Genomic DNA, 14,850 nt, shown 5'->3' with positions numbered 1-14,850 from the left:
TGCTCAGGTTTTCCCTCATTTTTTCTTATTTGACAGTTTTGAGGAGGACAGGCCAGTTGTTAAATGACCCTTGGTTTTCATTCAGCCCTCTCCAGGCTGAGCGTACCCTATCGCTGACCCATGCACAGCAGGCTTGTGTTTCTTTCTTTCTTTTTTTTTTTCCTGTAACTTGCAGATTTACAGCTGTAATCCAATCAGGAGAAATGATTGGCATCTCAGAATGTGGCCAGCCTGGATATCAAAGTTAGGATTAAATGAACCACATAATATGTGTCTTCACTTAGTTCCAGTAGGGAAGAAATTTAGTCTTGTATCAGAGATTGCCATTTAAAAGGGAAAAGAAATAGATTTCTTCCAACAGGACCCATCTAAAATAAAATTTGCAAGAAAATCTGAGTGAAATGCCTTTGCTTTGAATTCCAACTCTGTTAAAAATCTTGAGTTCCAGTTTTAAATTGAGAATGTAAAGCCATTTCTATGCTCTCTTTCTCTTGAAAAATCACCCTCAAACGATAAAGAACAAGAAACACAAAATGGATGAAACTAAAAGATGTCTGTAACAAATCAAAAATGTGCAAGCAGAGATTGAATGGAGAAACCGTGAACAACAGAATAACAGAAAGCACATCACACTTAACACTCACAGAGAGAGAATGAATGAGAAGCCAGTTCACTGTACAAACTCCTGACAGAAATTGGGAATTGGGGGCTAAAATTGGAGAGATTATTTGCAAGTCTGCAGAAGGACCTGGTAGACTCCTAGTCCTCAACTCTATCTGTCCATTAAGATGCCTATCTCTCCTTTCCATTGTAAATTAATCATGTAGGATTAAGCATGCAGGATTCTCTCCATTCTATAATTTTGCACCAAAAAAAAAAAAAAAAAAAAAAATCTAGGACACGAATTTTCCAACACTGGCTTTTTCTTAGCAGATGGTGGGAAAGATTTAACAATTTTTTCCTATCACACATTTACTCAATAAATATTTATTGAGTGCCTGATGTTTACCAAGAATCATCCTCTGCTATGTAAAGGGGTTACAGTGAAATACATGGTTCATCATGATGCATGTATAGAATAGGGTTTATTGGGAAAATCATTAAGAACAGAGAAACAGAAACACACAATCTCTTCAACTTACACGATCCCACGGCTTAGGCAATGTGGAGATGGGCTGCATGATCCAGGGTTGATAGAGTCAAGGGGGAGAGAGAGAGTGTACCCATCATCAGATGCGCACGCACACACATACACACACACATTTATATCTGCCCTATTAAAACAGGAATCTTGGAACTCAGTAGTTGTTGGAACTTGGAACTCAGATCTCCTGTAAAACGCTCTGCTAAGCTTATGAAAAGGGGCCATTTGGGTCTGTACCTCTCAATGCAACCCCTAGAACCTTCATTTAATGTATTTCTTTGCATTAACTGTTACTCAGTTATAGCAGGTTTATGTTTCTGTTCTCAATTGGGCTGTCAATAATATCTCATACAACTGGGTCCAGTGGGGAAAGACATCTCTAACATTGAGAGAGTTATGGAAAGCACCTGGGGTGGGGGTGGGGGGAACAAGGATTAATCTGTATCTAAAATAGGAATGGAGTTTTTGTACCCTCCTCAGTCTCATCTACTTCTGCCTCCTTGCCCATCATGCAAGGCCTATAGCCTCCCCTCCAAGATGACCAGATGACCTTTCCCTAACTTATGAGTCCCCAGAAACTCAGGAGCTACTGTTTTCCAATCATGAGTGACTTCTGAGAAGAGACGAGGGTGACCATAAAAGCACGCACAGCAAAGTCAGTGTCCAGATTTATATCAATTGGAACAATACTAATTGTCTATCTGTTGAGGTCAAACCAAGCATGACAAAAGAAAGAGAATTTACTTTTGCTATATGCAAGTTATAATAACTAAAGACACATGAAGAGATAGGCTTATAGAGGTCTTCATCCAAGTTTGGCACAGTTGATAAATTATACAGGATTTGTGGATAACAATAGGTTTCATACAAATTTTTTTAAAAATCTTGCCAGATAGTCTAATCACTTAGAGTAGTTCTATTATATTTTTAAATATTTATTTTTTAGTTGTACACAATACCTTTATTTTGATAACTTATTTTTATGTGGTGCTGAGGATCGAACCCAGGGCCTCCCACATGCTAGGTGAGCACTCTACCACTGAGCCAAAACCCAGCCCTGCGTAGTTCTACTATTATAATTCTTTTTAAAAAATATTTTTTTAGTTGTTAATGGACATTTATTTATTTGTTTATTTGTGGAGCTGAGAATTGAACCCAGCGCTTCCACATGCTAGGCAAGCACTCTACCACTGAGCTACAACCCCAGCCTAACTACTATTATAACTCTTTTGAGCATAAATCAAGCGAGCTTAAGCAGAACTATTCTTCAACTACTTTTTTTTTTAGGTTTTCAAAAATTCATTCTTGGCGAGGGGGTTGTGGCTCAGTGGTTAAAGTGCTCACCGCCCATGTGCAAGGCCCTGGGTTCGATCCTCAGCACCACATAAAAATAAATAAATAAAATAAAGGTATTGTGTCCAACTACAACTAAAAAATAAATATTAAAAAATTATTCTTTGAAGTTATATATGACCCTAGAGTGTATTCTGTTAAATTATACATACATGGAGTATAACTTCCCATTCTTGTGGTTGTACTTGATATAGAGTTACCATGATCCTGTATTCTTATATGAACATAGGAAAGTTATGTCTAATTCAGTCTACTGTCTTTTCTATTCCCATCCTCCCTCTTTTCCCTTCATTCCCATTTGTCTAATCCAATGAACTTCTATTCTTCCCTCCCCACCCCTGTTATTGTGTGTTAGCATCCATATAACAGAGAATATTAGAACTTTGATTCTGGGGGATTGGCTTATTTCATTTAGCATGATAGTCTCCAGCTCCATCCATTTACCAGTAAACATCATAACTTTGAAAAATATGGAACACTTCATGAATTTGCATGCCATCTTTCAGTAGGGGCCATGCTAATCTCCATATACTAAATTGTTCCAATTTTAGTATATGTGCTGCCAAAGTGAGCACTCTTCAACTATTTTTAAAGTGAGGCATTTTCTTTAAGATGTGGCTACTTTGTATGGTCCAACATGGCTCAACAGTTAGTTCACCAACTGGTCTGTTTGGGTAAAACTTGGTCTCAGACAGTGTGTTGGGACTAGTGGTACCACTAGAGTTCAGACTGCTAAGCATCAAGTACTATGAGTGGTGATCAACATTTCACCATTATGCTGGATTATGGACCTTTGGATGGTGGACTATTTCATTAGTGAGCTCTGCTGTTTCCAGGGTTTGAGACTTGTAGGTGAGGATTCACTTTAAGCCAGTTGTCTGGGTAAAGTAGTGGTTTTGACTATCTCTAGATCTGCAGGGTATTTAGCCACTTGTTTACAACAGTAACTAATGTCTTATTTTTTCTTAATTAGAGATGCCATTTTCCTCTCACATGAAGCTTACTCAGGCTTAAGCCACACTATGGGAATTTAAGTCAGAGATGAGGCTTGTTCAGTCCCAGGTTCTCTTCCCATGAGTTAATCTGTGTTCATTAGTGTCCAGTAACACTGGTCAGCATAGTCACTTAGCAGTGGGAGAAGGTTCCATAGTCCCAAAGTCCTGAGGTAAAGAGTTCTGGTGGGTTCTTTAGCAAGTTTCTAAGTAGCTTTGAGACCAGTCAGAGATGTCTGTAATTTCACTGAATTTGGAGGAGACAAGGGTTCCAGAAAAAGCCCCTGATTTACTGCTGCCTGGGTTGCTTCCAAGCCTTCTTGCTCTAGCAATTGTTATTCAAACATGACCCCTATTGGGTGTCTTGGGACTGTAGAACCTGTTGGTCACCAGTATGGACAATTAGGAATTAAGAATTTGTATATATATATGTTTTATGTAGTTGGAGGCAATAGGTCTGTGCAGCTGTGCTTCTTTCATGGGCTGCGGAATGCCTCTTTTGTCAAGACATGTACAGCCCTCAAGAAGGCCACTGATGGGGCTTTGGATTTTGTACCCATTTAGGACTCATTTGTGCTTAGGTGGAAGACAATGCAATGCAATGCACAGACCTGATATATATCATTCTGAAAAGATGTCACATGAAAGAATTATTGTTGAATGTTTTAAGTACCATGATAGTATTGTAGCATTTGCACTCATTTCTAAATAACTTGTGGTCAAAGAAGAAATCACAAGGGAAATTAGAAAATATTTCAAACTGAATGATGGTGAAAACTCAACATATCTAAAGGTGTGTGGTGCAGATAAAGCACAGCTTAGAGGGAAATTTATCATTTTGGATGACTATATCAAAAAAGAATAAAGAGATTTAAAATTACCGACCTGAATTTCAGACAGCAGAAAGTAGAAAAATAGCAAATTATGCTCAAAATAAACAGAAGGAAAGAAATGAAAAAGAGTGAAAGTCAATAAAATAGACAATGGATAGATAACAAGGAAAATTAATGAAAACAAAAGCTATTTTTTAGAAAAGTAATATAATTTATAAACTTTTAGCAAGAGCTTGTTTTGAAAAGAGAACATAAATAATCAATATCAGGAATGAAAAAGGAGATGCTAAAAATAAGAAGTTGTCAACAACTTAGTTTGCAGTTTCCTTATCTGTCTCTCATAGTTGTTTTGTAGATTCTGTGTACATGGCATATGAATTGAGACAGTTCTACTTCTGTTTCTCGCTTACCTTATTGAATGGGCTGGGACCTCCAGTACATGGGAACTGAAGTAGGCAGAGTGGACATTCTTGCTTTGCTCCTCCTATTGTGGCAGGTGTGAAGCAGCTATAGGTTTTGATTCTAATTGTGTTGGGAAGTCATTTTAGGGTTTTACTTGCATGAGTGACATTACCCAATATACCTTTTTAAAGAATCTCTTGGGCTGCTGTGTGGAGGAGAATGGGCTCTAGGAAGATCGGAGTGGACGTTGGGAGAACAATCTAGAAGCTGTTGCCACAGTGCAGGAGAGAGGTGCAGGTGCCTTGGACCAGAGTGACAGCAGTAATGATGGAGAGAGGCAGTTGGACTGGGGGCTTTATTTTGGACGTAGAGCTAATAGTACTTTCTGGATCATTGAATTAGGGGTAAGGGGAAAGGGGGGAAATCAGGTTTATGGTTTAAATAAGTAAGTTTATTTCAGACTTTTTTGTTCCTGTGAATTTCAGATATTTTTGTCCTCCCTCTTTCTCTTTAAAATGGATAATTGAAAGTGGATACGGTATTTTGGAAATTCTAACCTTATGCTATTTATTTGTTTATTTACTGTGGTGCTGGGAATCAAACCTAGGGCCTTGAACATGCTAGGCAAGCACTCTATCACTGAAGTACACAGCTATCCTCTGACAAAAACCTTAATCTTTTTTAAAAAAAATTACAGATGGATACAATATCTTTATTTTGTTTGTTTATTTTTATGTGGTGTTAAGGATTGAACCTAGTACCTCACAAGTGCGAGGCAAGTATTCTGCCACTGAGCCACAACCCCAGCCCCAAAACCTTAATTTTTATAGGCAGAACCTGGGAGAAAGATTATATAGATTTTTAGTCAATTTTAGATATCAAGGTTCTGAACTAAATTTCTGCATCTTTCTTTTTAGGTGTGTCCAAGACTGGTTTTCAGAAAGGACGCAAGTGGCCAGGGTGGACTTCTCGACTGTGTTACCACGCTTCATTTCTCTATATATCTTCTCTTTTCTGAACCCAAAAGACCTGTGTGCAGCAGCCCAAGTCAGCTGGCCCTGGAAGTTTTTAACTGAACAGGTTTAGTTTGTGTCACTTCCTAGTAACAGAACTCAAAGGCAGCTGTGATCTGTGATGAGACAATTTGCTAGCTGTCTTCCCCGAAGATAAGAGCAGAGGGTGCCTGTAACACAACCGAGTCACCCTGAATGAAAATAATAAGGACAAGCAAAATCCAGCAATTGTTTTTTTGGTGGTTTTTTTTTTTTTTTTTTTTTTTTTTTTTGGTACTAGGTATTGAACTCAGGGGCACTCAGCCACTGAGCCACATCCCCAGCCCTATTTTGTATTTTATTTAGAGACTGGATCTGAATGAGGGGCTTAGTTCCTTGCCCTTGCTGAGGCTGACTTTGAACCCACAATCCTTGTGTCTCAGCCTCCTGAGACACTGGGATACAGGCATGTGCCACTGCACAGCAACTGGTTTTGCAACTAAGGCTATATACATGATTCCAATACTTCACATAATTTTAAATAATCTTGAAATATTCAATATATAGAAAACACCTTACCTTGTTAGAGGAGTTCATTATACTCCATGAAAAACAATTTAAGCTTTGGTTTTTTATCTGATATTATTTTATCCATAACTCAGTTCTAGAAAACTGCCACACAACCATGTCTTCGGCAGATCCCTCTTCAGCTGATATCTGTTGAAGAATATTAATCTAGATCCTCTAACAGCAGTTAAAGGCAGTTCACAGCAGCTGCTTAAAATCAACATCTTCTGCCATAAATTTTGTCTCTTCCTTTTCTGTGAAAAGATTTAATGCAATGTAATGGCAGACATACTTAAGATCCAAGTCAATAATTTCCTCTCTTTAGATTATGCAAAATGTCCAGGGTGGGCTTGTGTCAAGACTCTGGTCTCTGAGACTAACTGGCTCTTGATGGAGAGGTCACAGGCACAGCCCACTATGAGCCCTGGGCTCACAGAACCTCAAAAATCTCTTCAGAATTCAGGGTAGTGTTTGCACAATGTATTGTTTTTGTCTTTTGACATTTAACTTTTGTAGGTCCTTACACTGAAGGTATATGTTGTGAAGAGAATATGGTGGCAGCAATTTCTTTCTTTCTAAGGTTTGACAATTTTTGATGGATTGATTGCAGTACTGGGAGCCTCACATATGTTAGGAAAGCACTCTACTGCTGAGCTCCATCCCCAGCCTGCAACCTCTTATTTTAAACTGAAGTATTAATTTTGTTTATATTTGTATATATTCTGAAATATTTGGATTTAAATACATCGTCTTACTATTTATTTTTTAGTTTATTCTGTGTGTTTTCCCTCTCTACATCTTTCTTTGGTTTAACTTAATATTTTAAATATTTTTTGACTGCAAGTTACAATTTCTTTCATAGTTACCACAGAGACTGTAGTAAGCACCCTTTGTTATTTTACCACTTCAAGACAATGCAAGAAACTTGGAACTCTTTAATTTCATTGATCCCTTTCTCAGTTCTGTGCTTTTGTTGTCAAGTATAATGTGTGTGTGTGTGTGTGTGTGTGTGTGTGTGTGTGTGTAACAAACATACAATTGTCCTTGAGTTCACAGGGGATTGGTTCCAGCACATCCTTCTCTCCACACAGATACCCAAATCCATGGCTGCCCAAGTCACTTATATAAGATGATATAGTAGTGTAGTAGATACACTATAAATCATCTCTAGGTCATGTATAGTATCTAATAACCTGGTATTCGCCAGTTTTTCATTGCAGGGACAAAATACCTGAGAAAAAATTTAAAAGGAGGACACATTAGTTTTGGCTTATGGTTCCAGAGGTTCCAGTCCAATGGCCAGCACCATCGTTTTAGGCCTGAGGTTGAGGCAGAACATCATGTCAGAGGAGCATGGTGTAGGAAAGCTGATCCGCTCATGGCAGCTGGGAAACAGGGTGGAGAGGGGCAGGAGACAAGATACACTCTTTCAAGGCACCACCTCCAGTGACCTCTTCCTCCAAGTAGGCCCCACTCACTACAGTTTACCATCTTTCAATGATGCCATCAAATCATGAATCAATCTAGTAGATCAATCCATTCTTGATGTCAGAGGCTTCATGATCCAATTATTTCCCCAGAGTCCTACCTCCAAACATTGCTGGATTAGAGATCAAGCCTTCAACCCATGAGACTCTGGGAGACTTCCAGATCCAAACCATACCATGGAGAGCCATCTGTATATATAAACTTTATGTGTGTGTGTGTAACTATATATATATATATATATATATATATATATATATATATATATATATATATATATATTGCAATATATGTATATATATAACTATATATAATATGTAATATACCTCACAAAACTTTATTGCTATTGTTTTATAAAATCAATATTTATTTATATGTAACTACCTATTTATTTTTTCTGTTGCTAACTTCTGACATCTCTGAGCTCCTTTTAGGATCATGTTTTTCTGAATTTCTTTAATATTCCTTTTTAGTGTAGGTCTGTTGCTGATGATAAAGTTTTCTTAATTTTTGTTTGTCTACCAAGTATTTATTTTATCTTTATATTTGAGGATATTGTTCACTGGGAATTTGAATTCCAATTTGGCAGTTAATTTATTTTTATTTTTTCTAATCAGTTATACATGAAAGTGGAATGCATTTTGACACATCATGCATAAATGAAAAATAAATTCTCATTCTTGTGCTTGATGTAGTATCACAATGGTCGTGTAAATTTATGCACATAGGGTGGCAGTTAATTTTTATAGAACTTTGAGAATGTTCCATTGTCTTCTAGCTTCCACAACTTTTTCTTGAGAAGCTGGTTTTATTGTTATTCCCTTAAAGATATTTTTTTCTCTTGTCTCTAGCTGCCAATCAGACTTCTTTCTCTTTTATTTTCAGCAATTATATTTTGATATACCCGGGTATATATGTGTGTTGATGTACCTATATGTATACAGCTTTGTATTAGTATTTTGCAGTGAGTTGTTTTTTGTTTGTTTGTTTGTTTGTTTGTGGTGCCTTCTGCGAGGTAAGCACTCTACCAACTGAACTATATCCCCAGCCCTTGCAGTTTTTAATCTCATATTTAGTGTTTTTCATTTGTGTGTTGTCTCTTCATATATTGCTTCTGCCCCGGTATGTCTCTTTTGCTCTTGGGATTCTGATACTAATGTTAAACTGATTCACCATGCTTTATAAGTTCCATATTTTGTTATATGCATGTTCTATGCTTTTAGCTTTCCACATTTAAATCCAGATTTTTTTTTCTGACCCATCTTTCAGTTTACTAATTATTTCTTTAGCTGGAATCTGATCTTCTCTTAAACCTCATTCACTGAGTTTTAAATTTCAATTATTATATTTTTCAGTTCTAGAATGTCAATGTACTTCTATTGCCAAAAGTTTCCACTTGGCCATTTATATCTTCAGATATATTAATTACAGGGTGTAATTTTTCAAAGTTTCATAATTACAATGTTTGGCTCTCCTGAGGATCTCTCTATGGTTACTAAAAACTAAAGAAGAAACAAACAATCCTTGTCTTTTTCCATGTTCTGGTTATTTTTGTTTAGGCACTAGATACTGAGTATAAAACATTGATGTGATAATTTGAATCTCTAGATGATGTTATTTTCCTCCAAGAGAATTTACTTTTGCCTCTGGCATATGGTTAGGCTGGGAACGGATCATGTAAATCCAATCAGAGAAAAAACTCTTTCAAAGCTGGCTTTTGTTCTTGTGGTAGGTTGTCTAATTTTGCATCATTTTTTCTGAAAGGGTCTCTCCTGAAGGCCTGGGGTGGTTACCAGTGCTATTCCCTTTACTGAGCCCTGAATTTTACTTGTCTCCTTTCTTTCTTATAAAAATCCCTAAAGTTCTTTATAGCTTCTAAATCTTTCAGCCATAATTTTCTTCTCAGCTTCTTAGCCTACTAAGATTTACTTCAGAACTAGAAAATGCCTTGAAGTAAAAAGTACTGACAAATATCAAGCGTATCTGTCTGGTTTTCTCTCTTTTGAGGTCTTGGTGGCAAGTCCCTTGTTCCATTGATAGCTCTATAATGCCTTCAAATTTCATTGATAGCTCTATAATGCCTTCAAAATTGTTTTTGAAAAATGATGTTTTGTCTAGATGAGTGATTAGATTGAATCCCATGAAATTTGCTGTTTGCATGTGTCAAAAATGGTTGCATATTGCAATATCATATGGTTCAATCACAAGTGTTCTCGTGGGAGGGTTGGTTTGGAACAAACCACTACGATATTGCAGGAAATTGAATTGTATGACTCTAAGTGTAACCAAATGCAATGGGAACACTGGAAGAGTGTCACAAATATGACCAATACATATATCCATCTGTCATATAGATATTCTTTTCTACCAAAGAATTTTTCCTATGGAGTAAGGTATGCTTCTTATTTCTCAGGGTCAAGCTGAAATGTCAAGTCAATTATACCAGAAATCTCAAATGTAACAAAAAAATATTGTCTGGATACCTGAAAATGTTATTGCTAGAAAACTATTTTTTTTAAATTTTATAACTCATTGTTCTCTTTTTTTATTTTTATGATTTTTTGAAGGATTGCTTATGGATGCCCAAATGTATTAAGTTTGGATGGTTTCTGCCCTATACACCAACAGACAACGAGTATGGGGCTTGGAAGCGCCATTATATTGCTTGTGTGTCCAACCTAGATTGGCTAACTCCCAGGGAGGCCGCTGCTATTTATGGGACACTGAATGAACCCAAAGCAGAGGACGAGGAGCTTCAGGAGAGACAGAGAGAAAAATGCCTAAGGAAAATAATTTGGGAGAAAATTGCTCTACACAAGAGTGAGTAGCATTTAAAAACATTGTGTCTTACTCAAGTGTTGTAGAAACAAATGGATTTACAGACTGATTCTTACAGAGGAGGATAGCTCTGTCTTTCTGGAACAGCCTGCGGGGTCTTCTCTCATGTATGCTCAGGGCCAATTCTTTTTCCTTTATTGTGTATTTCAAGTTAGTGGGTAACAAAAACCAAAAGACTTTAGATGAAATATATAAAGTCAAGAATCAGCACCTCCATCACTGTTCCTCTCAGGTTTTTAAGACCAAGAACAAGGAGGAGAAAGATATACACACTGAGAGTCAAGGAAGAGCTTCAGGATGGAAGAGCTGGGATTGATGCTAAAAGAGGAGAAATAGAGGCCGGGGTTGTGGCTCAGTGGTAGAGCACTTGCCTAGTACATGTGAGGTACAGGGTTTGATCCTCAGGACCTATAAAAATAAACAAATAAAATAAAAGAGGAGAAATAAAAATGGGAATGGAAGCAGAAGGGATGGCAGTAAAAAAAGTTTCTTAAAAGGGCAAAGAGAAAGTAGGAATGAAGACATATTTTTAGCTAAGTCCTCTAGCCTGTACAGTGTGTTTGATCATATATATTTTAGTTGTAGGTGGACACAATACTTTATCTTATTTTTATGTGGTGCTGAGGGATCGAACCCAGTGCCTCACACATGCTAGGCAAGGGCTCCACCACTGAGCCACAACCCCAGCTTCACATAATTGCTTATTTTAAAAATAAGCAATTAGCTAGTCATAGTTGGTGCACGCCTATAATCCCAGTGGCTCAGGAGGTTGAGGCAGGAGGATTGTGACTTCAAAGCCAGCCTTAGCAATTTAGTGAGGCCCTAAGCAACTCAGGGGAACCCTGTCTCTAAATAAAATATAAAAAGGGCTGGGGATGTGGCTCAGTGGTTAAGCACCCCTGGGTTCAATCCTGGTATATAAATAAATAAATAGATTCAACTAGACAGATTTGAGTTCTCCCTTTCCCTGCCCCCCTCCCCCCACTGACTCATCCTCTGGGGAGATTGTAACAAATGGGAAATTGCTTGGAACCAAGAAAAAGGGCAGAAATGGATGGGAAGTCTATAAATTGATGACCTGCTCTCCACAAGAAGAGTTCCTTGTCTTCTGTGCTTTTTTTCTTGACCTGAAATGACTGATAAGTCACAGCCACAGTGCTGTAAGGATGAGAAAACCTAAGAGTGTTTGCAAATGGCTATAATTGTTGTCATCTGGAATACTGCCCTGATATAGCTTTATTGATGCCTTTATCTATGTTGACTTGGCTGGAAGAAGCTTGAAGTAAACAGCCGAGCCTGCTGGTGTTTGTTTTCCAGAGGAGTTATTCAAAGTTCGACCCCCTTGGGTGACTGGAACATGCTGCTCCAGATTGTTAAAATCCAAATACCAACCACATCTCTCCCAGACGGTGAGGGATCGAGTGGGATTACATGAAGCTTTGGAGAAACAGCTTGTTTTGGCATCAATAGAAGCTTTGCCCAAACAGTAAGCACATTTCCATCTACTGTTACCCATATAACCAATAATCCATTCTGGAATAATTTAGATAACCTGCAAGGAGCTTCAGTAATTATATGGTTCATATTCTATTAACTATCTATGGAAACAATTATTACATTTTCCAGAACAGTAGTCTTGAAAATGCTGTCTGAAGAGGGAAATGTGTAACACTGAAACCTTGCGTTTGATATATTCTTAACCTTGCAATGAGGTTGTATTGTGGATGTAGTACATTTTCTGTATAAAGTTTTTGAGTAAAAATAATGTTTTCCCACAAGTGTTTTTGATGGAGCAAACATATCTAAATGGGGTCTACACTAGTCAGCTTTCTGTTGCTATAATAAATACCCAAGATAAATAAACTTAAGAGGAGGAAAGGTTTATTTTTTGGCTCATGGGTTCAGAGCTCATGGCTCCATGTTGTTTGGCTGTGCTGCATTGGGCCTGTGGTCAGCACAGTATATCATGGCCAGTGAGTGGCAGAGGAGGCCTGCTGGCCTCATGGAGGCTAGGAAGCAGAAAGAGTAAGGGGCTAGATCCCAATATTTCCTTCAAAAGCACACACCCAGTGACCTAACTCCCTTCCAGTAGGCTGCACCTTCTAAAGCACTTGTCATAGGGTAATGTTGGGGTCGGGGTGGCTGTGGAGAAAATAGAGACAAGACTCAGAGACCCCTAAGTCTCAGAAGGAAATTTAAAATTTCTTGATTGCTCAGTTTTAACCCCTAAGTATATCATCACATTAACTTTAAGGGCCCAACAAAAGCCATAATGTTTCAAGACCTTTCTAACATCCCAGATGTGGGGAAGAGGAGGCCTAGGAGGACAGATGTGACTCTGCTCTGCCAGCAGCCCAAGATGTGACTCTACTCTGCTGCTGTCCCCCAAGCCACAGGGAGAGTCTGAGACACAGAGGCCAGGTGCCCCATGCAGTGCAGCTGGAGTTCAGAGGACACAGATGCTTACTTATCAGAAGTCAAGAGAAGAGCAGTACTTCACTCACCCCTTCTCTTTCCCTACAGAAGCAATGTTTCTGGAAGTCATCCATACCCTTTATTATCAAAAAAGAAAATCTGGCATGGAGTTTCTCAAAATGATGACAGCTCTTCCTATGCTTCCCAGCTACATGTCATCATAATATCATCTCGGATTCCTGCGTATGAGGTACAGACTCTTGTGAGGCCAGCCCTTTCCTGAATGGTCATTTTTCATCTACATAGAGGGTGTGTAGCAAGGTTTTGGCCACGATGTGTATGAAAATGATTCATCTCCTAAATGGAAAATTGCCTGATCTAAGTGGAAATTTACAAACCCCAAACATTTTTAAAACCGGAAACAATAAAGGTAACCATAAATCAAATTAACTTTGAAAAAGCAGTAGACAAACTGACTTGCATTTAATAGGTGTTCAGAATATTCTTATTGAAATGAATCTGTTGCACTTAATCCAAAAAACAGCATGATGATTAAGACTTATTTAAGATCTTCTCTGGAATTCCCAAAGATTTTAATAATATTACATAACCACCGTCTCTCAGAAGAAGAATGTGAGAAATCGTATTCTTTGATCTAGTTCATGAAGGTACCAATCAATTAAAATATGCTTTATATATAATAAACTTATATTTTTAATTTTAATATGAATACAAAAAATGAATATGTAGAAGACACACTTATTTTTTTTTTTTTTTTGGTATACGTTAGTATTCAGACTTATCACAGTTTGACTTAATGAGTTTTTGACTTTCTCATACAAGGCATGAAAGCCAGAGACATTCAGTAGAAACCAGTCTTTGAATTTTGAATCTTGATCTTTTCTGGGGCTGGTCATAAATGGTATGATCCTGTCTGGCAATGCCAGGTGGCAGCAGCAGGGAGCCACAGCTACCAGTCAGCCCTGCGATGGGGATCACAGCAGGCTCTGTGTGCTGTGTGTGCTGTGTTGTTGGACGGGCATGCTTGGTAGGTTAGAGGTATGAAATGAAATGCAGTTTTGACGTGGGATGTTTTCAACTTACAGTGGGTTTGTAGGGGCGTAACTCTGTAAGTTGGCGAGCATCTGCATATATGGATGTGTTTGTATTAATACACACAAAGAGATGAAGAGGATCACATTCAGCAGGCTACATTCATTGGCCTATTTAGAAAGTTTACCAGAAAGTTCCTATTTGTAACAAAATGGCTGCTTTGAAGATGTGAAATTGCTTTTTTAGGGCATGGAGGAAGTGGCTCTAATCATTGTCAGCCGGTGAGCTCAGCAGGTCTATGAGAGAATAAGTTCAGAGCTGTGATCTGCGTGTGTGCCACAAGTAGTTCCCCTAATGCTAAAAAAAACGTACCGTTGGCACAGAGGATCATTGATGACCCCTTTCCACCTTCCAAATGCCACCTGTTTTCAAGGTCCACCTATAGTTTACGATCTCAGAAGTATGCCTATATCATCCTAGTCCACAAAAATCTCTACATTTTCTATATTTCTGATAATGACTCAAATCAGATTTGATTTCTTTGTGGTAGTTAATAAAATATTGCCTATTTTATCTGTGTGCACTAATAAGTTGGTCAAGTCCATTTCCCTGTTTATCCTCTTTTACGTAAGACTATGGCACAATTATTTATTTGACTATGAATGTTGGGGAGTTTAAGTAAAAAGTGGAACATAACCACATGGTAGTTCTCTGGTCAGTTGAACTGAATCAAGAACGTGGCATGAGGTTTTGGAAAAAGCAGCAGCTTTAATGAC

At 38.0% G+C, this 14,850-nt stretch overlaps 1 protein-coding gene and 1 non-coding gene across 2 annotated transcripts in view; one reads left to right on the top strand and one right to left on the bottom strand.

Moving 5' to 3' along the window:
• The window catches only part of Ect2l (epithelial cell transforming 2 like), a 91,410-nt gene that overhangs the window by 38,843 nt on the left and 37,717 nt on the right, over nt 1-14,850 (top strand). Inside the window, exons 6-9 of the mRNA XM_071613871.1 lie at nt 5,642-5,804; nt 10,336-10,588; nt 11,924-12,092; nt 13,130-13,271. Coding sequence (XP_071469972.1) covers nt 5,642-5,804; nt 10,336-10,588; nt 11,924-12,092; nt 13,130-13,271 — 727 coding nt within the window. The remainder of the gene's footprint in view (nt 1-5,641; nt 5,805-10,335; nt 10,589-11,923; nt 12,093-13,129; nt 13,272-14,850) is intronic.
• Nucleotides 2,962-3,072, bottom strand: LOC114095352 (U6 spliceosomal RNA). Its single transcript, XR_003583240.1, has one exon. It is a non-coding gene; the product is annotated as a U6 spliceosomal RNA (small nuclear RNA).

This window comes from Marmota flaviventris, chromosome 6, assembly GCF_047511675.1.
Source record: "Marmota flaviventris isolate mMarFla1 chromosome 6, mMarFla1.hap1, whole genome shotgun sequence".
NCBI classification, from domain to species: domain Eukaryota; kingdom Metazoa; phylum Chordata; class Mammalia; order Rodentia; family Sciuridae; genus Marmota; species Marmota flaviventris.
Note: the sequence above shows the minus strand (reverse complement) of the source record. Positions and strands in the feature narration are given on the sequence as shown.